General features: G+C 46.5%; 2 protein-coding genes across 6 annotated transcripts in view; one reads left to right on the plus strand and one right to left on the minus strand.

The window, feature by feature from the left end:
* Window positions 1-7,657, minus strand: rbm41 (RNA binding motif protein 41). Of its 3 annotated transcripts, none has more exons than XM_027018206.2 (8): window positions 7,477-7,657; window positions 6,122-6,190; window positions 3,682-3,798; window positions 2,833-3,034; window positions 2,529-2,733; window positions 1,834-2,342; window positions 1,315-1,462; window positions 1-266 (listed from the first exon to the last, which is right to left on the minus strand). In XM_027018206.2, the coding sequence occupies exons 2-8, from the start codon at window positions 6,127-6,129 to the stop codon at window positions 97-99; spliced, it is 1,359 nt and encodes a 452-aa protein (XP_026874007.2). In that variant the 5' UTR covers window positions 6,130-6,190; window positions 7,477-7,657; the 3' UTR covers window positions 1-96. The 3 variants fall into 3 exon arrangements, with proteins under 3 accessions (XP_026874007.2, XP_026873998.2, XP_026873990.2); XM_027018197.2 differs by having other exon boundaries at window positions 6,122-6,209; XM_027018189.2 differs by lacking the exon at window positions 7,477-7,657 and having other exon boundaries at window positions 6,122-6,319.
* Window positions 6,827-24,738, plus strand: part of klf8 (Kruppel-like factor 8) — a 23,462-nt gene continuing 5,550 nt past the window's right edge. Inside the window, exons 1-3 of one of the 3 annotated variants that reach the window (XM_035526912.1) lie at window positions 6,827-7,115; window positions 18,011-18,115; window positions 22,601-23,066. In XM_035526912.1, coding sequence (XP_035382805.1) covers window positions 7,089-7,115; window positions 18,011-18,115; window positions 22,601-23,066 — 598 coding nt within the window. In that variant the 5' untranslated portion in view covers window positions 6,827-7,088. Of the gene's footprint in view, window positions 7,116-13,745; window positions 15,066-17,395; window positions 17,560-18,010; window positions 18,116-22,600; window positions 23,067-24,738 lie in introns of those variants that run through there. The other 2 variants (XM_035526915.1, XM_035526913.1) reach the window with 2 other exon arrangements.

Genomic DNA, 24,738 nt, shown 5'->3' on the forward strand with positions numbered 1-24,738 from the left:
TATCTACATAACATATTTTATTTAGACAAATAACAACATTTATGGCATTTTACTCACTGGTAATTTCTGAATGATGAATGAAATGCTTTAGAGAGCTTAGTCCTTGCAGAGTTCCACAGACCCTTGTACTGTAGTTATACTAGTGTTCCTACAACAGTTCCCACTGTTTGGATCTTTCCTCTCTCGTCCAAACTCAATCACAAGAGGCTTGTCCAGCAGCCTGTACCCATTCAACATTTCCAAGGCTGCCTGTGCAGTTTCTATATCTGCAAAACAAGAGACAATTAAGGGTTAGGCTTACTATGGAAGATTAAGTTACTAAATCAGAAACTGCAAAATATCTGTTGAAATCCAATGCTCCTTTCCTGTAGGTTTGTTTAAATTATGTGCATTTATAATACCACAGCTAAAAGCAAACAGTTACACATACATTACTGTTTTGTGTTAAATTTTGGCATGCAGTGAAATACAGCATTCAAAAATTACATTTCTGAAATGAGCATTTTTTGCCACTTTGTGATTTATACTTCCAAATCCAAACACCTATTGCACTTCACTTCCACACAGAAAAAAGTGAGACACATATGTGAATGCAATGCACACCACTGCAGATCCAATTTAAGAGTATGCATCATTTTTTTCACTGAAAAACATCTTGTTTAGGAGCGTAAATGGACATGAATGCACTGCCTTGCATTCATGCGTGTGAATTTTGGGGAAAGCTAAATGCAACAGCTACTCGGAATTCATTCAGAGTACTGCATTTCCAAATGGCATTAAAAGTAAATTCAGTGCACACCGAGGACCAATTCTGGGCTTGTTTTTGGGAAGGGGCTCATTTTTGCTGCTTTTCTGTCATACAGAAGTATTCCATCTGAACTATGGCTTGATCGAGAAATACCATACATCACTTTTCTGTGCTCAGATTTGCAAAATGTTAGGCACTAGGTTAATCCATTTACTTGTTTTTTCCTTGGATACAAACACACAGGAGTTGAAGAACAGTGTTTTTGGATACATACATTTCACTGTGCAGGTACACATGCAAACAAGGAGCCCTTCATGGATGAGACACCTTTTAGCCATGTAGGCCAGTGATTGATGTTCGTTTTTTTTCTTTTTTTTGCTGTGCTCTCAGTACAAGAACTTGCTCCACAGTGGTAAGCTTATTACAGTAACCCTGCTCCAGTCCTTGCTCCCCTTCCCCAAGCTGACTGCTTCATTCAAAACATCCACAATTGCAGAGCTTGACACCTAAAAAGATTCCTTCATTTGAAGGTCAGTGTTAGTATGGTGATGGCCACCCTCTCCTACCAGAGAATGTGATGAAAGCCTGGCCCTTAAGTCTTCCGGTGAGTAGGCGGTACAGTATCGGCTTTGCTTCACCCTTCTGAAACCTGGAGAAGAGGGACACCAGCTGGGCTAGAGATGCCCGAAGACTCATGTTCTTCACACACAGCACCTGTGCAGACACCAGTCCAGTGACATATGGGAATCACGACAGATGTTTCACGAGATGCAGTGACTCTAAAGGAACCATGCACCTCGGAACATGCTCATACTGGTAATATATACAAATTAGTACAAAGTTGATACAGTCACTAACTTAGCAAAACTTTGGAACACCAGAGGCAAGATCACAAAACAACTGCTGCCAGCACAGACTCTGTGCACTTTTTCAGTGAGCTAATTAGCAACTGCAAAATGCAGAGCTACTATAAATTTGAAAGATGTAATATAAAAAGAACAATAACTAAAAAAACAAACTAACTTGCTTTCATATATAATTCAGTGCTTTAAATACAGACACACACACAAAATACAAAAACCTACACTGGATGGCTCTCCACGCTGGTAGTTCCGAAAACGTGAAATTCTCCTGATTCCCTCCTCCGTCTCCCGATTGTTTGCAATCTCCTCATTGGAAATCTCCTCTATCCTACCACTGACTGTCATTGGACTATCCTGACCCTGCCCAGAAAAAGCAGTAAGATGTCCAATAGGCTGGTTTACTGCTATTTTTTGTGAAATAGCCAATCTGCTGCACTTCCCTTGATTTAGGGAGTGTGTCTGGGTATTCATGTTGATAGCTGTTTGAAGCTCATGACTAGACGATGAAGTGGTAGTACAGTCCTCAAAAGCACATGATTGATCAGGGTCTGTGCCTTTAAGTGTTGACTGTTTATGACTGATATCTGTATGTGAAAAATCAGGTCTAATCGAAGGTACAGGTTCAGCGGAGACCACCAAGTCTTTCTGCTGGTCTTTGAGGAAATCTCTATATAATGTATCCACTGGTTTACAGGATGTTGCCCCCTGCTGGTCATTTTGTGAATCTTCCTCTACAAATAAGACAATAAGAAAAAAAAAACAAATCCCAAACATAGTCAATACCAAATAATAATAATAATTTATCATCTTATCATCTTACAATATTAAATCATCTTATAAATGACCTCCTAGGGCATTATAAAAATCAACTAGAAAGAAAAGCTGTACATCATGGTGGCTTGTATGGTTTATCCAACCTTGATGGTAAAGGGCGGTAAGAAAGCTGCAGCGGTCATTGCCATGGAAAAGCGCCCTTTCAATCTCCATCTCTCGGCGAGAAAGGGCTCGGCTGGCTGAGAAGCGCTGGGGGCGCGTGAGCAGCTCTGCCCGTGCTGCCATCTTGTCCCGGATCACCTGTAGCCGCTCGTCCCGCGCATCAGGAGCCGCGCTCACTCCCCGACTCTACGAGGAGAGGAGACGACAGATGACAAACATAAGACTGGATCTCTTGGTGCTTAATGTACAGCTAGAAAAAAACTATTAATGCTAGCAGCAACCAACCCTCTCCCCACTTTTGGACTGGTCCCTGCTCCTCCACAGTTCGATTTCTGTGTCGGTGAGGCCCAGCTCTCTCAGGCTGGCCAGCTCCTGCTCTCCATCCTGCAGGGCTTGAAACTGGGCGAGGCTTCGCACGCCTGCTGCCTGTTTCCCAAAGGGCTTGTACAGCGTGGCTGGAGCGAAACATTTCTTCTTTGCTACACAACTGGGGGGGGGGGGGCACAGGGAAAGGATATCTGTAGGTATACATCCAGCATGCTATCATACATGCATGTGAACACCATAGAAACACAGAGTTTGGGTGTTTCTGTAAAATACAGACATCAATGAGCAGTTGTGAAAGTAATTTCCTATATTCTCTGTCATTTTATGAAAGCATGTCATTCAGCATGTTGCTGTTGATGGAGCCGCTTGTTCTGAACTTGTCATGTGTTATATGTTGTGCATACATGATGGGACTTTTGTACTGCTATTACACATAATGCAGTTTACTCTGGGTTTACAGGTAATGGGACACATTGGGTCCCATCACATTACCTATTTGGGAGTGATCAATTTCTCTCAGTGATTTTCACATGATAAACCCACAGTCTGAGACGTCGTCTTATACAATCAACTCAACCTGATATTTCCCATCGGAGTGTCTTTCCTTGGCGACATGCTTAAAGAGCAAAGTCCTAAACAAGCATGGTCGCTCCTTGTGCTCCAGCCGTTCAGGCAACTTCTGAGTGTCAGGGAACACTCCCTAAGCTCCCCACTGTGAGAAAATCCCCTCTGCCTCTGAGTGTTATTGCAAGAGTTCTGATTCTACACTGTGTGGGCCTAGTTATGTGGCAGCAACGCTCGAGATACCGGTCAATGTTGACGTCTGTGTGAAGCTGCTGGAGCAGCAGACTGTGAAGCTGCCTCTGGCCCTCCGTTTCCTGCTCCTCGGGGATGGGGCCATCGTCACAAACATGACGGGCAACCCTGTGGAGGGAACCGCCAGCATTAGAATATTTCCGTATGAATGTGGATCGTATGGGACTGCGGGAATACGACGTATGGGACTGAGGGAACCTGTTGGTGTTTTGAATAGGCAACACTAAAGACCTCACTAAAGGAGTAACAGGGTGTGGCTAATTGCCTATGACATTAAAAGGGCTGCACATTCAAAAGCAACTTGTCAAAATACAATTCAATTTATTTCAGGTTTAGTCAGTTTTAGAAGCCTAATTTATACTGCATTCAAATGTTACACAGATATTTGCATTTAGTATAGTTTGGTATGTGTTATTCAGTCATTACCTAACAACAGGGGAAAAAAGCAGTACATTAAATAGATGGGAGTTGACTGGGACATTGCCCGCCTCACCCTTCTTCAAAACGTTCACACCCACTAACTAACTGACAGTTTAACAGGATCACTTCAAGTACTGACTTGTTGATTTTAAAATCACTGGTCATGTTTATACATGGTAGCAGTAATATGTATTTAGTAGTATTGTAAGCTTGACTATAGGTTAAAATCTTCTTAGGTAAAATTTATCTTTGCCTTAGCTAACCATGCTAACATGGATCTGTTAATGAAGTAAGCAAGTAGTATAATAAATTAAGAAAATAACCTAGCAAGAAATGTCCTGTGGGATGCAAGAACATTATTCCAGAAACAGGTCCTAAAGTTATAGATTTCAGTGTTTACAATAGTGGAACAATAAGACTCATGTTCAGTCTGAATTCTAGCCCAGCAAACACCTAAAAAAGCAAATATGGGTTTGCCTCCTGACTTTCAAGATGCTATGTATCCACCCAACAAGATTGCATAAAGGTAATGACTTGTTAGTGAACAAAAAAAATAAAAAATCCCACATAAACAAACATAAACAAACACTACATATGATATGTACATCACGTACATTTCCAGGAACAAAAATGCTCAAAGTAAGCATTTTGAGTAATGCAGGTCTCACAGAATTCTACATATATTTGCTTCACTTTTAATTGGTAAACTTTGCCCTATACTCCATAGTGTTTTGAGCCACCTGTTCCCTTATTCCTAAGAAAATGTACCTGTGTGCTATTAATAAATGAGACTAGGAGCAGGTGCATCACTTTCCAGCAGTTCAGTATCTGAACTATCATAATCTTAAAACATAATGGCCCACCAGAGTGTTTAAGAAGTGACAATATAATTAAACAGTATTATTAATCAAAGCACAATTAATGAGTGCAAGATGTCCAAACAAATATTTGTGTTAGAGATTAGCCAAGAAAAGTACTGCTGTGAAAACCTCGCTGTACTGATTCAAAAGCTCACTGGCATTGTTTTATTCATGACTTCAGAAGGTGTGATCAGCTATGCCGAAGAGCATGTTTCAGGGTGTCAGTCATGTTTGTATACAAATACATGCTTTGAATAAATCGCTAAAATCAGCACTGAATAATTTAAATATAAAAATGGAATGATACATTATTGTCAGTCATTGTCTTCTTTATACATGTAAAGTTATACACAACATAGATCTTTGCTGTTTAAATGTTCAGCAAAAAATATTTTTGTTATAGACAATTCAATTTTAAGTAATCCAGATGAACAGGACATCCACTGTCGATTTTATATTACATTTACACTGCTCCTCAAAGAATAGCCAGCAATTTTTAATGCCTCATTAACTACTGATTAGGCTAAATGCTTGTAAATATGGTTGGCTGTCATACGAAGAATAAATTCTAGCTGTCAAGAATAATTTTCGGTAAAAGCAATGACCATCAGGAGCTTACACCTTCTCCTGCGCAGTGTAGGAATCAGGCTTAATATGGTTTCTGACTAATATGGTAGCCAGCATAATGCAAACGTGCGAAACATTTACTGTGATTTACTTAACCACACAGGTTAAGAAGCTCTTCAAATAGCTAACCCAAGTCTTCGTTGTTGAGTCTGAAGACCGCGGTACTCAAACACTTCTATAACACAATGTCCTATTTTTTTTCAACAGTGTTTCCTAAAAGTGCCGTACTGTTAAGATAATCTTAAACAATACAGCGTGCTCAGTTTAATACTTGCTCTGCCACACAGAGGCGACCTTTTTATGATACCTGAGGAAACCCGGCCCAGTTCAGTTCTTGTTCTTACTAACTTTAACCAAGATAGCAAGGTAGCCAGCTTTGTTGTTTTCGCTAGGTTGGTAAACTGATGCGCACAATAACGGTTTTTAGATATTACTACGACGTAGCAGCAAATTAAAACGATCGTTCCAGCATTTTATCAGGAAGTAACAGGTTAAGCAATCGAGATTAAATGTTTATTCCTTACCGCTTCATGTCTGCAAAAACAGATGTACTTCCTGTTTTAGCGGAAGTGTTCTTTTTCAAACAAAGGCGCCTGGGATGTGTAGTCAAAGCTAGTTTAGAATGAGTCATAATTGTTAAAAAGCTTTAAAACAACATTTGTGAACCGAAGAGTAGTCGTATTTACTTTAATACACCTTTTATTCTTAAAATATATTCCTCAAACCGAGCGCGCTTGAAAGTTAAATGGAACAACCTCTTAACCCTTGGATAGTCTAATGAAACGGAATACTCACTCATTGCTTCCCCACAATGGAAGCAATGAGTGAGTATTGTAATATTGTAGCTTTTCCCCCACTGCGCTTAACTTACAATGAGGAGAAATTAGTTTATATGAAGCTGAATGTGTGGGAGTGATACGTTCTTAGCACAGAAAAATACATCTGACATTTGTGTTTTCGGTACACAGGTGTACGAAAGTTCTAATGCAGTCAAGAAGAAAAGAACATCCGGTACATCTTGACGTCATTAGGTGAGGTGATAGGGTGTGTACAACAACTGTGTACCGAAAATGGCGATGATTTTGAAAAACTGTTATCATGCAAAGGCTGACTTGGGCAAGGTTAGGCGCTGTTGCTGGTTCGAGCTACTCTGCAGCTGGCTGCACAGCCTCTGATTGACACAGTTGAGGGGTGGGGACGCAGGGTGGGGTCAGAAGCAGGGAGAGGCGGAGGAGAGACGGAGAGCTTGAGCCCAACCCTGAACACGGCAACAACACACACCGAAAGACGCTAGGGGAAGGAAAGAGGATTTTCGACGCCGAGGATATGATTTATAAGACTCGCTAAGGCAACGACCACTACTTTATTTTTCCAATTTATCTGAAAGGTGAAAACTGCCATCAAGATTACTGTTATTCAAATATACCCCGCCCGAGCGACCCCCCCCTTCCACTCCACCCCTTTTACCACTGCACCCGCTTAGCTACCGAGATGCACACGGAGACCCGTAATAAGAAAGTAAGTATTTTTTATCCGCTATTGATTTTTTCTTATCCGGAAACTAGTCGCTGCGTTTCAGACGAGTTGAGATCTGGAAGTGTCTACGCAAAATTCTGCGCTGCAGAATTGTGTCAACAAGCGAACTGTATGCTCTTACTACAGGCAGCTGAACACTTTGCTAGCTAGCTGCGAGCCCAAATTAGCAGGCGAGGCAGTAAGGTAGCCGTTAGCTTAGCAAGTGAGCTTCATTATACGTTAGTGTTAGCTCAGCAAGAGGCGAACCTTAGCTGCTAGGTGACTAGCGCAGTAACGCTACCGTTGCTAGCTAACGTACTACACTCTCTTCGCCTATTCGCTCTGATCGGTGTTAGCCAAGTACCTCCTGCGTAAAGTTAGAGAACGGCGAAGTCGTATCCAAAGTACTCATTTTTATGAAAACCGGTGTCATCGAATTGTGCGGCTACGTTAACGTTTGAATAAGTTTTGTTCCGCCCGTCCGTCTGATCCCCATCCTTTCATTATCGGTGCGGGTTTTAAGTGGTCAGTGCAAGGCAGGAAGGAAATACAGCGAATGCAGCTAGCTAGTAAGACACCATCTTAGTTTCTTAAAGTGACAGGAACCGTAGATGGAAATATTCATGTCTAGTGTGCGAGCAGTTGCTCTCCACTACTCCTTTTATATTTGAACGTCGACTTGCTAACGTCCTTCTTGAGCACGCATCCTCTCATTTCCTGTAATTGGTTGCTTAAACAGAAGTTTGTGCATGATTTACAGTCTGCAAAATGGCACGTGCGGACTACATTAAAAGTCACGACTGTCGCGTTTCAGCTGTCATAGGTGTGTCATAGTTTGGATGAGCACCACATTCTTAGTACTTGTCGTGCTACATGTCTTAAGTGAACAGGATATATTGCAACTGTAGCCTGCATATGTGCATTATTATTTATGAACAAAAGTTACTAGCGAAACCACATTTATCTTAACCCAACTTCTATTGTGCGAAACACAAGTAAGGCAGGGCCGTGCGCCATAACAACAAAACAACTATTTATATTGTTACCTGAGTAAGTACGACACCCTTAGCCCTGTGACATAGATTAGCTCTAGTGTAAATGTGTACGGGAGGCCTAGGTGCCGCTGCAGCAGGGCCTGACGCTGGCAGAGCCAGCTAGGCGAGCGTGCCGACGCGTTGCCATTGGAAGAGCATCGAATGTTTGGATCTGGGCGTGCCAGAGCAGCTGGCAATCAATCATTAACTAAGACTGTGGACAAACTTTGTTCAAACTGGTTAAACACTCAGCACCCGGCCAGCGGTCCCAGCCCTTGGATGTTGTCAGGGAGATATTGCAGGGATCGACATGACCTGGGGTTAGCAAGGGCTTGTTATGGAGGGGGAGACTGCTTTTAGGCATTGAGACAGTTGGGGTCTGTCACTGTCCTAGAGTGGACGGTTATTTTTAGGAGCTGGTACCATGTCCACAGTACACTCACTCTGGGTGTGACTGAGGTCATGTTTTTTTTTTTTTTTTTCTTGGAGGGTTGTAGAGATGGTGACTGAAGGCTTAACTACACCTTCGTTCTCCCTCCCTTGCTTGGTTTTCTGTTCTTTTTGTTTACCTTTTTTTTCAGTATCTCTACCACACCCATATATTATACTGGAGCTTAGTTGTTGGACATATGAACAAATTATTTCAGTGGTAACCTCAGTGGTTAAGGTACTTGACTTGTAATCGGAAGGTTGCTGGTTCAAGCCCCACCACTGCCAAGTTGCCACTGTTGGCCCCCTGAGCAAGGCCCTCAGTTGCTCAAGTTGGACTCAGTCATAATTGTAAGTCACTTTGGATAAAAGCATCAGCTAAATGCCATAAATGTACATGTAAATGCTGGTTCTCTTTGATGGTGCTAGTTAAGTAGGCCCAACTTATCTGATGGCCAAGCCATTTCAACATAGGGTTTCTCAGTAGACCTGACTATGTACTCTTAGACCTTTACCCCTTTTTAAATGCTTATTGTATGTCTGCCTTTTCAGTGACTGTATGCGTAATTATATAATCAGGCTAACAGGAAACCTAATGCACTGGGCTGTCAGGTTTCAAGCTTTTTTTCCCTGAGACAGAACTTTCAAAATGTGTGAAAACCTGGCCTTCTTTTTATGATCTGGTAATGCCAAGTCATAAAAGATAAAAGGTGTTCGCACATAGTCAAGTTTAAAACCTTTTTACTTCCATGCAATGGCTGACCTGGAGTCAGGTTTTACACCTGAAAATCTAAACTTACTTTCCATGGCGAGAGGCCACACTCTGTGCTCAGAAAGGAGACTGCATCAGGCCTCAGACTGTCATAGTGAAAATGACGCAATACTTTTCAGTGAAAGCTGGTTTTGTGTCTAGCAGTCGTAATCCAATGCTGAACGCCTCAGTGAAGATTCTCTCTGGCTCAGTTGAGGCTGTGGGATTGATTGATTGTCACCTTAAGAAATCTCAAAGAATGACCTCATCACAAAACAAATTAAATGACATCTTTGGAGGTCTGTCAGCTCGAGAAACATGGCAACTTGATTTGCTCTTCTGCTGCAGTAACGGAAACTTTGGGGACGGTTGTCGGTTTCCTCCGCTCTCTTGCTCTCTCTCTCCACTGCCAACTGCCTCATCGTTCCACTCTCTGTTTCTTGTCATTGTGGTTTCCCTCAAATGTCAGAGGTGTCTTCTTCCTTTTTTATACTGTCATTCTTGCCTTGCTGACCTCCCTAAACTCAATATGTAGTCTTCATTGTGCGCTCTCGCCCACCTCAGCCCTACCTGCCCTGTTTTGAGGGTTTTGGCTTGCTGTTTTGCCATAGAGATATCCAGGACTGTGTCCCCTGAAATCTTGTATTGCAGATTCCCTAGTAAACCTTCATGGGTGGTATGATTAATTGCATTTGCCTGTTATCACTATAGCCATTTATACAACACACTACTTGTGAACTTGCACACTCACTGCAGTGAATAACAGGTATCATGGGTCTGTGACCGATATGAGACGGTGCCAGTGAGTGGCAAGCAAGCAGTCTGACAGATGCTCCCATGAAGTACTCCGTGATTGTCCTTCGATATGAGCCATTAATAGTACTGAATGATAACAGTTCTGCCTTTAGTCTCATACGTGTAGACCCCCACCCCCCGGAAGCATGCAAGATTGCACACGTGGTTCTATATGTGGGCAAGTGTCACATTGCCACCCTTCCTCAACATTTGAGCTTTTGTTCTATAAACCAGCCAACAGAAAACACACCTGATATGAGTCAGTTGAAGGGGCCAACCCAAGTGCCTGAAAATTGCATAATGAACACAAGTTGCAAAATGAAACCAAAAGTACGTTTTGTCTGTGAAGAAAAGTGGAGGCCTCCATAGCCAAATGGTGGCCATGTTCAAGTCAAAACAAACAAATAAACAAAAAAACCCCCACATTCCAGTGTTTTTGTTTTTGTAATGGTGGCGGTTTATACATATGACCTACTTCAGTGGAAACGTCTCCTTGTGACGCCTGTGGTTGCTTATAGAGTGAAGTATGGCTGGAGGAGGAACAGACTAGCATGAGGCACATGTGATTGTGGAGCATTTACTTTGTAGGTTCTGCCTGAGGAGAGGTGTGGGTGTGTATATGTTGAGGTTTTCAGGAGCATACTTTCAGGAGGGTGGAGGGAGTGTAAGGGAGGGAGAGGATAAACTGAGTTTGCTGTTTTGTGGCTTAAAGTAAGTGTGGTGTGTTGTGAAATAAATTTTATATATATAAAATTTTTGTTTAGTTTTTTTTTTTTGTTTTTTTTTACTGGTGTTGGAATGGGTGGAGGTGGGCTTTGCAAGGAGAAGACCTGAAGGCCTTCAGATGTGTGTGTGTGTGTGTGTGTGTGTGTGTGTGTTGCAGGGGGCTGTGAGGATATTGTCCATGTCTCCCCAGATTAGAGGCGATGTGACAGAATGACCCCCTACCATTGCAGCACAATCATTAACCAGGGAAAGAATCTCGTCCCCATAGCAACCCCTGCAGTTCTGCCAAACTGGCTGCAATGAAAAAAAAAAATGGGAGCGGAGGTGGAGGGGGTGGGGTGCTCAAGGGTGGAGAGGGTGTGTCTGAATGTGTGTGTGTGTGTGTGTGTGTGTGTGTGTGTGTGTGTGTGTGTGTGTGTGTGTGTGTGTGTGTGTGTGTGTGTGTGTGTGTGGCAATTGGCGTTGGATGCAGGGAACAGCCCTCAGCTCAGTTTGTGAGGCCAAGCGAGTTGGTAATCTAGATACAAATCCCATATGTGTAGCCTCGACAAGTGAGTGCCAGTTATATTCTCAAGCTTGGTGTAAAAGCCAGAAATACCAAAAATGGTATCATTCACTGCCACTGTTGTTCCATGGAAATAGAATAGAACTATGTACTCAGGTGTGCACTCAGGGAATAGCAGCCTGTGCCTCTATGCCTCTAAGGCTGACATCACCAGGTCTTGCTCACTCGCGCTCGCTCTCTATCTCTTGCTCACTCTTTGAGGTTGGTTCAGCTGCAGTCCCCTTCGAGAGAGAGAGAGAGAGAGAATGAGAAACTTCCTTCCTGTCTCTGGTGTTAAACTGCTTCACAGTCAGCAAAGGCCTTGCCAAAAGAAACTGCTTTTATTAATTGTGACATCTAGACTTTTTGATTACATCGATATTTGAGGGAATTTTTCCTTTTGTGGGTGCAGAACACAAAGTAAAAAAAAAAAAAAAAGAATATTAAAGATTGTGTAGGAATTCTTTAAAGAAGTTTTGTTTGCTCAAAGTAATAGGCTAGTAGGCCTACATAAACTTAGCATGTTATGGGTGTGTTTGTGTGTGTGTGTGTGTGTGTGTGAGAGAGAGAGGGGGAGAGGGCGGGACGGACAGGAGGCCTGTGGGAAGTAGCAGCAGGGCTTGCGTCAGTAGGGTGTGGTGAGATAAGAGCTTGCTGTCTCTGCTGTGGTGACTGTGCCAGCCATTTGGGAGACACTCCTAGGCGTGTATGTGTGGGGTGTGGGTGTGCGTGTGTGCAGTGTGCTATCATTTGTGTCCATAAAACTGTTGACTTCCAGCTGTCATCTGGGGCTCTGTTAAGTTTTGAAGTATGCTGCCCCAGAGCTGGCATGACTTTAGTGCATACGTGACAAACCGAAACAACATACTGCCTCCATCCCGTGAGCCTTCTGTGCCCTGTCTGTCCGTGTGAGTCGGCACAAACAGGACTCCGTGACCTTGGACTTTGTGAGTTAGGGTCCTGTCTTTGTTGGCTTAGCTTCACACATCATCCCACTCTCTCTCTCTCCCTCACACTCTCCCTCACTCTCTCCCTCCCTCCCTCTGTCTCTCACTCTCTTTTTTTTTTTTTTCTCTCTCTCAGGCACACACACGCACACACGCTCATCTCCCAGACCAACAGGCTGTTATGTATTTCTTGCCGGACTTTTTCTCTCCCACAGAGGTCACACCCTGCTAAAGAGGAAGGGTGGAGTTGTCAGAGGAGCTCTTGCCTCGCTGTGTTTTGTGCATGCTGTGCGGAGAAAGAAAGAGTGAGAGAGACTTCAATTTACATGGTCAAGGAGAGATCAGGGTGAGACCTGCCACCACAGACAGTCAAAGTATTGAAACTGGAGGGAGCTCGTTGTGTGGTACGCCGAGGCCCTGCAAAAACGAGTGCAGAGGCACTCAGACTGCAAAGACAGGTCAACAGCACACATGCAGGTGTTTTATGTAGAGGGATTGGTGATTCAACCCCATAGGCTTTAATGGAGATGGCTCAAGTAGGGGCCAGCATTTTGACTTCAGGCTACTGAACTGAGCCATGCCAGCATCTTTGTATAGAGAGAAGAGCGTAATCGAATTGCAGGACCCTGGACGTCTCGGAGAGATACAGGTGCGTGAAAGCAGCAGGACAAAATTTGGTCGCAAACCAACCCGGCAAATTCTGGTAGCCAGGAGTGCATATGTTATGTGTACCACCAGTCATAGGAGAAGAAAGTCAGACATGATGAGAGACTACAGGGAGATAACCAGAAAAAGAGACCAGCAGTAACAAGGGGACATAATGTAGAGGGGGTCACTATGAGGTGGTCCTTGTACCTTTAAGAGAGTAATGCAAAACTCCAGAGGGGGAGCAAGTCCTTGCTTCACCGCCTTCTGCTCTGGTCTAGTGTGTGTGTGTGTGTGTGTGTGTGTGTGTTTGTCACTAACCCCTCTGCCTCATCCTGCTTTCTTCCTCTCACACCACCACACAGCTGTGACCTTACATGTGTATCCCCTCTCTCACTCTCTATATCTCTTTTTCTGGTTATTCTCTCTCTCTTTCTGCCCCCCCCCCCCCCATTCTCCCACCCTCCCCCCTTTCTCGCCCTCATTCTCTTGGACTGTTGGCGCGTTGGCTACACAGAGGGGACGTGGTGACGGCGCAGGCTGGTACACGGAACAAGATGTGCCCCAGGGCCCAACAGCCTGCATTAAAGTGACGCCACCCTGACATATTTAAACAACACGAACGCATGCGCACGCGTGTGCAAACTCCCCCGCTCCTCCCCGGACCGCCCTGTACAGCACCGCCAGGGACTCCGCTTGCTAATCCCAACAGCATGCGGACACGTTTCTGCCCCGCTGGCCAGCCCGCGTTTGCCAGAGTCCGGACTGCTCCGCTTTTTGGCTGACGGTCCCCGTGTGCCTTATTTGGTGGTGCGCTTCATTGCAGGGGCAGCACCAGGGAAAGTGATGGCCAAAATAAATCTACTTAATCGTCAGTCGCATTGCTACGTTCCCAACGCATGTCGTTCGCGGTGCTTGCATGTAAATATGGATACCAAGTTGCAACGGGACTGCTTAAAGTTCTAGAAAGTGGCTGTGGGACTTCATGCCATGAGTCTGTTTTGATTTATTGTTTAATTGAGATGCGGACAGATATAATATCTTGATATGCAGGTGAAGGCGGGTTTTGTTACCATGGCCCAGGTTCTAAAGGGCAGGCTTTTCGTAGGGCAAGTTACGATATAAATGATGGCCTTTGTGGACTTGATGGAAGCAGTCAGAAAGGTTTATACAGGTGCAGGTGCATTAATGTGCATTTACATACCCACTTCAGTCGGACAAGATAGCCGTAGGGTCAAATGTGGCGAATTTAGGTAAAGTAAATTTTTGAAGAAATGCAGGCTTTTGTGTGAATGTTACAGTCACAGACAGAGTACCTTTATGTAGTTTGTGCACAGTAGTCAGCTGTGACTTTCCGGCTGTTTGTGGCCTGTGTTTGTCTGTGTGCGCTGATAGGTCTCCTTGTCCTCTTCTCTCTGTCCAGCACCCCACCCCCTTTTCCACTGGCATCAACTTGCGGAGAGGCTGCATTGTTGACCCCCACCCTACTCCACCCTACCCTTCATGTCAAGCCCCCCACTCTGGTACCCCTCTCACCCCTTGTAATCCTCCCACCAAATTCCGCTCCGCCCTCTGGACAGTGGGAGGGGTTTGTGCAGAATTTGGTTTGACTTGTGTCCCACAGAAGGGTTATGGAAAATGGGTATGGGGGGTGGTTAAAAGTCCCCCTTCTCCCCTCATCTGTAAAACCGGATGGGGGTTGGGGAGGGTCCACTCAGAGCCTGAGCCAGTGTAAAACTTGCTCGCCAGCTCAGGTTACGTGATTGTGCAATGTGCCGTTTTAACCACCCACACACATGCAGTGCCCTTCGAAGTTGACGCTCACACACTCTCGGGGCCGCATGTGGTATGAGTTTAGCTTCTTCTGCTTTCGTTAGGCCTCACGCACCTCGCTCTGCAGGGAAGCAGCCGCTATTGCCCAGCGCGGCCACTTTATCTGCGACTGTCGGTTCTGAAGCCCTGCCCACCTGCCCGTTGAGGAGAAATGGGACTTGTCAAAGCTGGAAATCCCCTGAAGTTCTTGGGAGCGGCCCCCTTGGGCTTGCAGAGGGCCATGCTGGGCCTTGCAGCTGACTTCACCACGTAAGTGGAGCTGTGCTTCCTAGTCCCCGGATGGGTGTTGGGACTGGCGTCCATTTCCCAAAAGGTTCTAGAACCCAGTTCTTTTCACGTGCCCCATGACCGAAGACTTTTAACCTGAAGTTTAACCCCAGAAGGGCTACTACTTGGAACGCGTCTCAAATGCAAGACCTGTTTCCGTATAGCAGGTCAAATCGCACAAAGCACAGATTGCACATACCTATTCCTCTGGTATCTATCAAGAAATGAAGAAATGTAGCTGTGCAACTTGAGCGCTGAGTCAGGACAAATCGGGTCCAGCCAATATTGACCGGGCATTTGTGTCCTACCCCAGGCAAAGACAGGATTTATGGCTGTCGGTCAAGCCTGTTCTCATGCTGAACGGGACTGATTGGATTGGCTTCTCTCAGGGTGCCGAGTCTGTGCCTAATCGCATCGTTTTTGGGTTGTTGTTTTTTTTTTTTTGCGAAATTCAGAGCGGAGCGGTTTGAGACGAATGCTCGCCACTCTGGTCATCAAAAGATAATTGTGTCTTTCGCAGCCATCGCTCACGAGGTGCCCTTTGGGTGAACCTCAGTGAGTACTGGAGGTCAGATGCTGACCTTAGAAGTATTCTCATAAGTAGACATTCTCATAATCGCAAAATGCTCATCAATCAGCTCTTCAGTAGATTAATACCTTTCATGCACCAAGTGGATTCAGTTTCTGCCACTGGGTATCGCTATCCTGCCATCGTTTTGTACATTGCAGTAGATATTTAATGCAGCCTCAATGGGGAAACTTTATAATACAGTTTCACATTTATGTTTTCTTGTTTTGGGGATATCTGGCCTGCCTTTGCTACACATCTTTTTGGTCAATGATCGACAGCGGTATAGATGAAAGACACTGTGGATGAGCTAAAGCACTTGTACTGAAATCCTTGTGACTTCAGCATCCCTATCCCTTGCTGACCTTTGAAACAGTTAATATTCAATCAATGGATATATGAGTTTTTGAACAGTTATTCCTGCTTATGTCTTTAATGTAATCAGCTGGGCCTCAGTGGGCAAAGGGCAAAAATCATGTAAGCAATATGAGGGATGAAATGGCTTTTATTAAGAAATTGTTCACTTTGAACTTCCCCGGAGTTGATTCTGTATATCAGACCTAAGGTGGGGGTTACAACTCCTAAAGACAGGCAATTAAGCACAGGCATCAATTATTGTGTGTGTGTGCATGTGTGCATGTGTGTGTGTGCGTGTGCGTGTGCGTGTGCGTGTGTGTGTGTGTGTGTGTGTGTGTGTGTGTGTGTGTGTGTGTGTGTGTGTGTGTGTGTGTGTGTGTGATGTCATGTCCGTGGGAATGAATGAGAATGGGTCAGAAGAGTGTGGTGAGCATTGCTGTCCCAGGTGGTCACTACCCATGGTCCACTGGGGCAGGGGCTTACTGCCACGGGGGCATGGGAGCGACAGAGTGGAGTGAGGAAGCCATGACCCAGATTGTGATCTCTCTCTCTCTCTCTCTCTCTCTCTCTCTCTCTCTCTCTAATCCCTTCCGTGGCTATTCTCCAAAGTGAGAACCCCCCCACACCCCTACTGTGTGACTTCCTGCTGGCGAGTAGAGGGGCTAGAGTCACACCCACCCCGCCCTCCTTTATTTCTTAAACTACCCACAGTGCAAGCTCCCTGGGGAGTTCTCTCTCTATCTCTCGCTCACACACACACAAACGTATAAACAACAACACATCTGTGCGTGTGCACATACACAGGCTATTTCACTCACACATTTTAAACAACAGAAGGTTGATCAGTTGGTCTCAGGAGAAAGAGGCTTCTACTTCAGATACACTTTAAAGAGCACTCACACACTTTCAGTACCTCAGTAAAGCATGTTTAGAACACAAGTACAGAAGTACCTTTTCCAATGTCATTTACATTGCTTTCCAGTTAATTTTAATACAGCTTTTCAATACCCTTAATATCAGAAATCAGTATGGGTGTATTTGTCTCTCTCTCTCTCTCTCTCTGTGTGTGTGTGTGTGTGTGTGTGTGTGTGTGTGTGTGTGTGTGTGTGTGTGTGTGTGTGTGTGTGTGTGTGTGTGTGTGTGTGTGTGTGTGTGTGTGAGAGAGAGAGAGGTTAGGGGGAGGGGCACACTCAGTGCAGCCACACCCCGGCTGATTGGGGGCCACACCTCTGTGTGGAATCTACTGCAGCTGGGTCACATGGCCCCTGGCACCCACCCCCATGCCTAAGCATTACCACATTGTGCTCTCTCTCTCTCTCTCTCTCCTTCCTCGCCCTTAAAGAACTGGGTGTGACTGTGCTGCGCTGAGAGAGGGAGGATACACAGGATTGCTGACTACTCCTCCCTGCTCCTGTTTCGGTTGCTCTCTCTTTCTTTCCTTGCCTTTCTTCAGTCTCCTCCAGTCTCAGGGCCTGGCCCAGGACACAGTTTGTCCTCTTTATTTCAATGTTAGTCAGGATTTCTACATTCAGTTCAAATAGCTTGTGAAAGGTAACTGTTGACCTTCTCTGCTCTGCTTTTCTCCTTTCAGAGCTTCCCATCTTGTCAGCATTTTTCTTTTTAATTTGTCTGCCTCCGTATCTCTTCTGTGCTGTCGTGTAGTACGACATCTTCCCTCTCTGTTTTTTTTTGTTTTGTTTTGTTTTTTTTTTGTCGTAGAGATCTCTGTGTGTTCTCCTCAATCCTCCTCCAGTTCTCCATGACTTTTCTTTCTTGATGTGTGTCTTCCTTCTGGACTCAGACTAACTTCTCTCGTTGGGGGTTTCTCGCTGTAACTTTTCCACTACGTCGCCCCTTGCTTTGCCTCCTGTTGGATTAGCATATAGGTAACCCACGAGTTGACAGTTCGGTGGTGGTGGTGGTGGGGGGGGGGTGTTGTCCGTGTCTCCGACCACCCTGACTAGCATGTGGCTAACTGTGCTCCTGCTCCTCTTGTCTCCAGTGCCAGTCAAGTCCTGAGAAACCCAACGCTGCCACCGCAGAGCCCACCAACAAGATGCCATCCATACAGATCAAGCCGGAGCCAGAGGAGGTGGCGTGCACGGTGGTGAGTGGCTTTTTGTGTGCGTGTTTGTTTGTGCGTGCGTGCGTGCATGGTGGGGGGTTGGGGAGCTGGGATGAATGGAAGAGGTGGGCGGGGAAGGAGCGGTGGCAGGAGAGGCGTGGTGGCCATGTCATGGAGAATGAAGTGGCTTTCAGAGGTTTACTAAAACATAGCGCAGTTGGCCTTCCTCCAAGCGACTAAGCTTTTTAGGATTTCAAAATATAATAATTTGAAATATGTTTTTTTTTGTTTGTTGTCCCCCCCCCCCTCTGGTTTTGGTTTCATTAGTGATCCGAGTCTCTTCGCACCAGCTGGGTGGCTGAGCACTGTAGCCCCTCTTATAGCCCTGCAGCTAATGGCCATATATGCAAATTCAACACGTAACCGTGTCAACGCCCAACCAAACGGGCACGTCCCTCTTCAGAAAAGCAGCGGGTGTCCACTTTATAACAGAGGGTGTCCCCTTTACCGCAGTGGGTGTCCCCTTAGTTGCAGTGGGTGTCCCCTTGTACCACAGAGAGTCCTTTTTACCATACAGGGTGTCCCCTTTACTGTTTTTTCCACATTGAGAACGCCAGTCGTCTTCCCCAAGAAGTCATTTCCATAGTGGAGAGGCCCGCAATGATTTGTCCAGAGGGGCGGCTGAGGAGAGGAACCAGAGCTGCTCTTGTAATCATTTACACACGGCCCGTTTGGACTGCTGTGCCTTCAGTGGTCCTCATTGCATAACGACGACTGCCATTTGGTGGAGTTTAACCGTTTGGGAGGTACATGGATGTTACTTTTGCTTTAGCCTTGTGAGGAAATGTGAAACTGAGTAAATGATTAACAAAGGCACTTTTGTACTGCGAGTGAGAGTGCTTCTGTAACTCCAAGCCTATTGACTGTCTTCATAATGAGCGAGATGATCCGACTGCCTCATAATTTGCCTCAGCCTTGACTCAAGCATGTGTACGCGGTTCTCTTTGTCTCCTCCATTCAGTACCTTTCTGTTTCTAACCCTTTCTATCTGGTTCGTTCCAAGTCTCAGCTAGGCCCTAATAGGATATATCGAGGGAGGCTTCCGTTCTGCTGTAGTCATGGCAACGGGGCTCTGGCGGGAGTTGGAAAGGCTGTGATGTAGCCTGCCCACACCCCTCCTTCTATACACACACGTGTGCGCACACACACACATGCACACTCCTCAATCTAACCCACCTCCCCACAACAATTCCACTCCCACACTATGCACTCACTTTGCTGAGAGACACACTGAAGACTGCATACCTGCAGGGGCACGTACACACCCACACCCACACCCACACACCACCAGCAACCATGTGCACACTCATACACCCTACATTCTCAGTACATATGCTTATATGCACATAGGAAGTCTAGACCTGCCAGGAGCATTCATGCACCAAACACATGTTCCACACTCCCTTTGTCCTCTTCATCATTCTTACATTTGTGTATACACACACACACACACACACACACACACACGTGTGCACACACAAATTAAATCCTCTGTTTTTCTTTCTCTTTTCTAAAATTGGTCAACAACTGTCATCAATTACAATGACCTGATCAGAGGCTATGACAGATGATACTGCCCCATGGTATTGCTGGATTGCAATAAGACCTGCCATCCGTTGGCTGCTTGAATAGTTGTGGCCGGGCTGCCACACCCTCTTTCCAGTGGGTGGGGCTCCAGGCCCTGGCATTAGTATCTCCCTCAGCTGCTGCTCCCTCCCCCTCCCCCTCTCAGCTCACAGTGCGTATTGCTGTTTCGGTGCCCCGCCCCACAGACGCCACGCGAGCAGACGGGCTCGACTGTCACAGGGACGCCGTGGCTCAGGCTCAGCCAAAGCCAGTTCGACACGACCGGTGTGGTTCTCGCCATGGGCCAGCTGCCGCCTGCCCAGCAGCGTTGGTTCCATAGCAGAGGGGAGGAAGAACAACAAGGGGAGAGATGGAAAGACCGAGCATGTGGACAGTGATGTTGTTGAGTGCTAAAAACGCCCTCAACAACATCAACTTCAGTCACAGAACTCGTCAGGGACAAAGTTTTCACAGGCTGGTGGTTGAACAGCTGGATTCTGATCTTTCAGATGAGCTGGAGAGTTTGACCCAAACTCGGCTCCTCATCTTAACTGCTCAGTGCTTCTTCTCTATCTGAGCTACTTCACACTTCACACTTCGTGGCTCTTTTCAATGGCCTCATTCATTTATAAAATATTCATATAAAATCGCTAAAACCTCCAGTCTGTAGACACACATCCAACAAGCCCTATTAATGGTGTTCAATGTTTATAATTGACAACATTTTTTACAGTAACGCATACGATTAATAATCTAATTCTTGGGCCTATTTTTGTTCCCTCTCTGTAACTCAGTTTAGTAGGCAGTTACAGAATGTGAACTTGTCCCTCTTCTCCCTAAATAACCCATTAATGGTCAGTGAAAAGGTCAATGGAGTGCCCTGTTGAGCTCTGTCGTTCTTAATACAGCTAGAAGGAGTGGATTCCTTTTATTTTATTGCAGGATCTGACAGCAGTTGAAGTGGTACCAAGACCTACCACCCCACCCCACCCTGGGTTCCTTTCCCTCTCTGATTTGCTTTGCAGTGCAGTGTAAGGGAGGTGAGGTGTAGGGAGGTGGGGCAGCTGTGTGGTGTAAGGGAGGTGTGGTGTTTGAGAGGCAGCTCTGGAGGAATGCCCCGCTCTTTCCCGCAAGCCGCCTTTAGTTAAAGAAACCAACCCCCCCTACACACCCCGTAGACCCCAGCCACACTGAACGCTCATCGTGTTCCCATGCAGAACTGTAGAGATCCACAAACCAGTTGATATTGGGTAACATTGTGTGAGCGAAAGAGAGACTTGAATATATCTGAAGATGGCTCTTAGAGGGAAGATGATTCCTACTGTGTGCTTCCACATGCGTCGTTCATGCGGCGCTTGAGCACACCTCCATGAGAGCTCACCATACCCTGCCACATCCTAAGATCTCCACATCCAGGAGACTGAGCCCTCTGTGGGTTAATCCACGCTTGCCTTGGCCTTATTGCACCGCTCCGATCGAGTCGTCAATTTCTTCGGCTCCTGGATGCCAGCGCCTATTGAACAAACGCAGTTAATGCCGTACACAGCTGGCTGATAATCAGGTCACTTATTGATGTGTTTCTCTTACGACTGACTGATTCGTGCGCGGGGAGGAAATCCAGAGCAGGGTGGCCGGGGAGAGAGGTCCTGGAGCAAAGGGGTGGAGCAGAGGAAGGGTGGGGATCGAAAGAGAGTGAGGTGACAGGGTGGAGGAGCGGAAAGTGGGAGAGAGAGCAAGCTGGGGGGGGGGGGCAGGAATGAGGGAGCGAGGGGGGAAAAATGAGTCAGCTGATACCTCCCAGTTTCCATGGCAACTGGAGGCCTTCCCACCCACTCCTTTTTTTTGCTCTCTCTCTCTCTCTCTCTCTGCCTGTCTCTCTTTTTCTTTTTCCTCTCCCTCTCCCTGCCTGTTCCCGCTCTCCTGCATCCTGTCCCTCCCAGCAACCTAGCCTCAACCGCGTGACCTCTTTGTCCATAGGCTGCCCATGAGGGGAATTAAGCGACTCGGGTTGTTTTGTTTTATCCACTTTCCGCCTCTCGCTGCACTCGTTCCATCTCTGCCTGTGGGTTCCACGGGCCTGTGCCATGTCGCCGGGGCAATGCCACGTGAGAACGTGAGCACTAACTCCTTGTTAGCACATGCAGCTCTGACGGGCCCCACGAGCATCAGCGGCCTTTATGCCAGTCTGTATTATGCTTGGCAGTGGTTCACCGTTTACTCACACAGGGCTCAGGCTCTGAGAAGCACCCTTACTTTGCTTAGCCTGTGCTTGACAAAGTGTTGCTTTTCATTGACTTAATAAGATTTGGTAATATTGCTGAAGGTGCTTGTGAGTTTTGGACTCTGGGCCCTCCTAAGGAAAACTGCTCTGCTCGAAGGGTGTTGGAAGTGGAGCGTACATACATGCCCACAGAATTGGCCTGTTCTCTATATCTGCATTTATATATGCGAACTTGTCTGTCTGTGTGTGTGTGTGTGCGTGTGTGTGTGCGCGCGTGTACGTTTGGGCCGGGCTCAGTTGGACACTTGCCAGGTCCAGGCCTGCTCCTCTGCTGTGTAGACAACCCATCAGGGCAGCCATTGTTTCTAGGCTGCAGGAGCTGCAGCACAGCTGAGAGTGGAGCTCTTAGGCCCACATAGCTCGCCCTCTCTTCTCTACCGCTGCGCCTTCCGTCTTCCTTTTCCGCTCACTCCTCCGCGTCTACTGTCCGGCGCTGCTTCGGCTCGGTCGCTTTCGCTTTGGCTTCTGCTTTCTGTTCCATTTCTCTTCTGTTTTATTTCCTCATTTTGCTGGCTCTTCCGTTTCTGTTCCCCCCCCCCCCCCCCAAGTTCTCCATGTCCTCCTATTGACCTTTTGTTTTGTCCCTGTTTCTCTCCCAACCCCCCCCCCCCTTCTCACAGAAGGAGGAGCCCACAGACTGCTCAGAGCCTGCTGACCTCAAGCTCAAGGCCTCACCCCCTCCCTTGTGCGTCGCCACCGCCCACCCGCCTGACGCCGATCAGACTGAACCAGTGGACCTTTCACTCAACAAGCCCCGCCCCTCTCTGCCCGTGGCTGCCGCCCCAGCCATGCCAGCCAACCCGCCCGCCCCTGGAAGCCTGACGGCCACCAGCACGACCATCCCGGCCGTGCTGTCGCCAGGTTCCATCCTGGCTTCCACGCAGGGCGTAGGTGGCCAGCAGATCCTCCACGTTATCCACACCATCCCCTCTGTCAACATGCCCAGCAAGGTGGGCCAGCTGCAGACCATCCCCGTGGTGGTGCAGTCACTGCCCGTGGTCTACACGGCCATGCCCACCGATGGCATGGCTGCCGCTGCTATCACTGTCCCCCTCATCGGCAGCGACGGACGCTCTGAAGGGTCAGGTGAGGAGCCCCGCTCTCCGCTTTCCCACCAGGCGGCCGACGGCACGCGTGCAGGGAGATCTGGGGTTATAGAAGGGCTGAAGTCTTTAAACCTGCATGAGTCATCAGTTCTGGTACTAAGAGGGTTGGGAACTACAGCCTAGACTTTTCATTTTTTGTTCATGCAGCTAACCTCACCAAAGGGCTTGATCATTGGCCAATAAGTTGATTCAGTCTAAATTAAAGTAAAAGAATCACAATCGCAGCGGCTCCACCCCATGTCTGGTACACATGGTTCAGTTGTTCTGAGGCTGCCTTATGATGCCTGACACTGACTCGGGCCAGGAGAGTGTTTGTGAGTGCTGCTTGTCTCACAGAGAGCTCCTCCACCCTGCTGCCCTGCCCCTCTTTCCATCCGGCAGCGCCCAGTACGTCCTTATCACGTTATCAGTGCACATACACACGCTCTCACACAAATATGTGGGAACATGCATGCAAATGACTAAAAGCTTTTAATGGCAGGTGGTTTAGTGACGCCCACAGTGCCGTGTCGGTTAGAGCTGCGTTGACCCATTTTACTTGACTTTTTTTTTTTTCTTCCTATGCTTTCTGCATTGTTTCCACGTAGTAACACTGAGTGGGGTAAAAAACAAACAAACATATGACGTGTTTAAAGGTCCTCAACTTTGGCATTCGGCTGACTCCAAACATTTGAAGGACAGATTTTAAATAATTGCTCTCATTTAACTATAGTTATTAGAATATTAAAAGTAAAAACTAATATCTGAGAATGACTAGATCTATAATACTAAAGTTTTGAGTTAAAAAAAAAAAAGGTTTCTTCAAAGTCTTAAGCTAGGATGCCTCCCCGCCAGGCTAGAATGGTTTGGTCTGCCTTAGGCCTTTTTCTTCTCGGTGCCCTTTTGACTTCACAGCTTTCCACTCCACTCCATAAAGAGGCCAAGGAGGAAACGGAGCCTAATGATGAAAAATAAGAGAATGCAGAGAAGAATAAAGAGAAATGAAAATGAACAAACTACACAAGGCGCACAGGCAAACTCTGGACTGTCATTTGAAAGAGAAAAGAATGTTCTCCGTTTGTAAAATGTGTGTTGTAGTCCTCAGTCCTGAGGCAGGGAGGGGTCTTCTCTGGGTAATGGAGTTCAGATGCTTTTATTTGGCCTTTGGTTATGACTCATTTGAGCTGAGTGAAATGTCATGGGCTAAACGTAAATACGTAGCATGGCGAATTATGATTTTTGGGTGGGGCTCAACTTTTAAAATCCCTTATAAAGAGGATTAGTTTCTCCTGCAGCAATCTGCATTTAGAATGCACCACTCACACACGCACATACCCACACCTATTGAGATCGCTAATATTTAGATACCGAGGTGATGAGTTGCTTTGCCTTTGAATGGTGAGGGGCGGGGGATGGGCGTGTCCAGCCAGGGGTCACCACTCTGAACAATGGACTGTACCCTTCCCCCTTTTCATTGGGGGAAAAGATCAACTCTGAACAGTGTGGAACTTCTCCTGAGCTTTTCCCACCGCCGGGTTGTTGCCACATAGAGAGCTCAGCCCACAACCTGGCCGGCTGCGCCTAGTTTATCCAGCATGCTGGGGGTTCGTTTGGGTCCTCTCTGTCTGTCCATCTTTCTCCTGCCGGCTGGTGGACGTGCTCGACGAAGGCGC

This window comes from Electrophorus electricus, chromosome 6 (genome assembly GCF_013358815.1).
Source record: "Electrophorus electricus isolate fEleEle1 chromosome 6, fEleEle1.pri, whole genome shotgun sequence".
In the NCBI taxonomy this organism is placed as follows: domain Eukaryota; kingdom Metazoa; phylum Chordata; class Actinopteri; order Gymnotiformes; family Gymnotidae; genus Electrophorus; species Electrophorus electricus.

Coding starts and splice junctions, on each gene's coding strand:
- rbm41 (XM_027018189.2), bottom strand. CDS start 6,228: ATGACTCATTCTAAACTAGCTTTGACTACACATCCCAGGCGCCTTTGT. Junction 2,343..2,528: donor TACCGCCCTTTACCATCAAG/GTTGGATAAACC, acceptor TCTTATTTGTAG/AGGAAGATTCACAAAATGAC. Junction 267..1,314: donor GGCTTTCATCACATTCTCTG/GTAGGAGAGGGT, acceptor CTTGTTTTGCAG/ATATAGAAACTGCACAGGCA.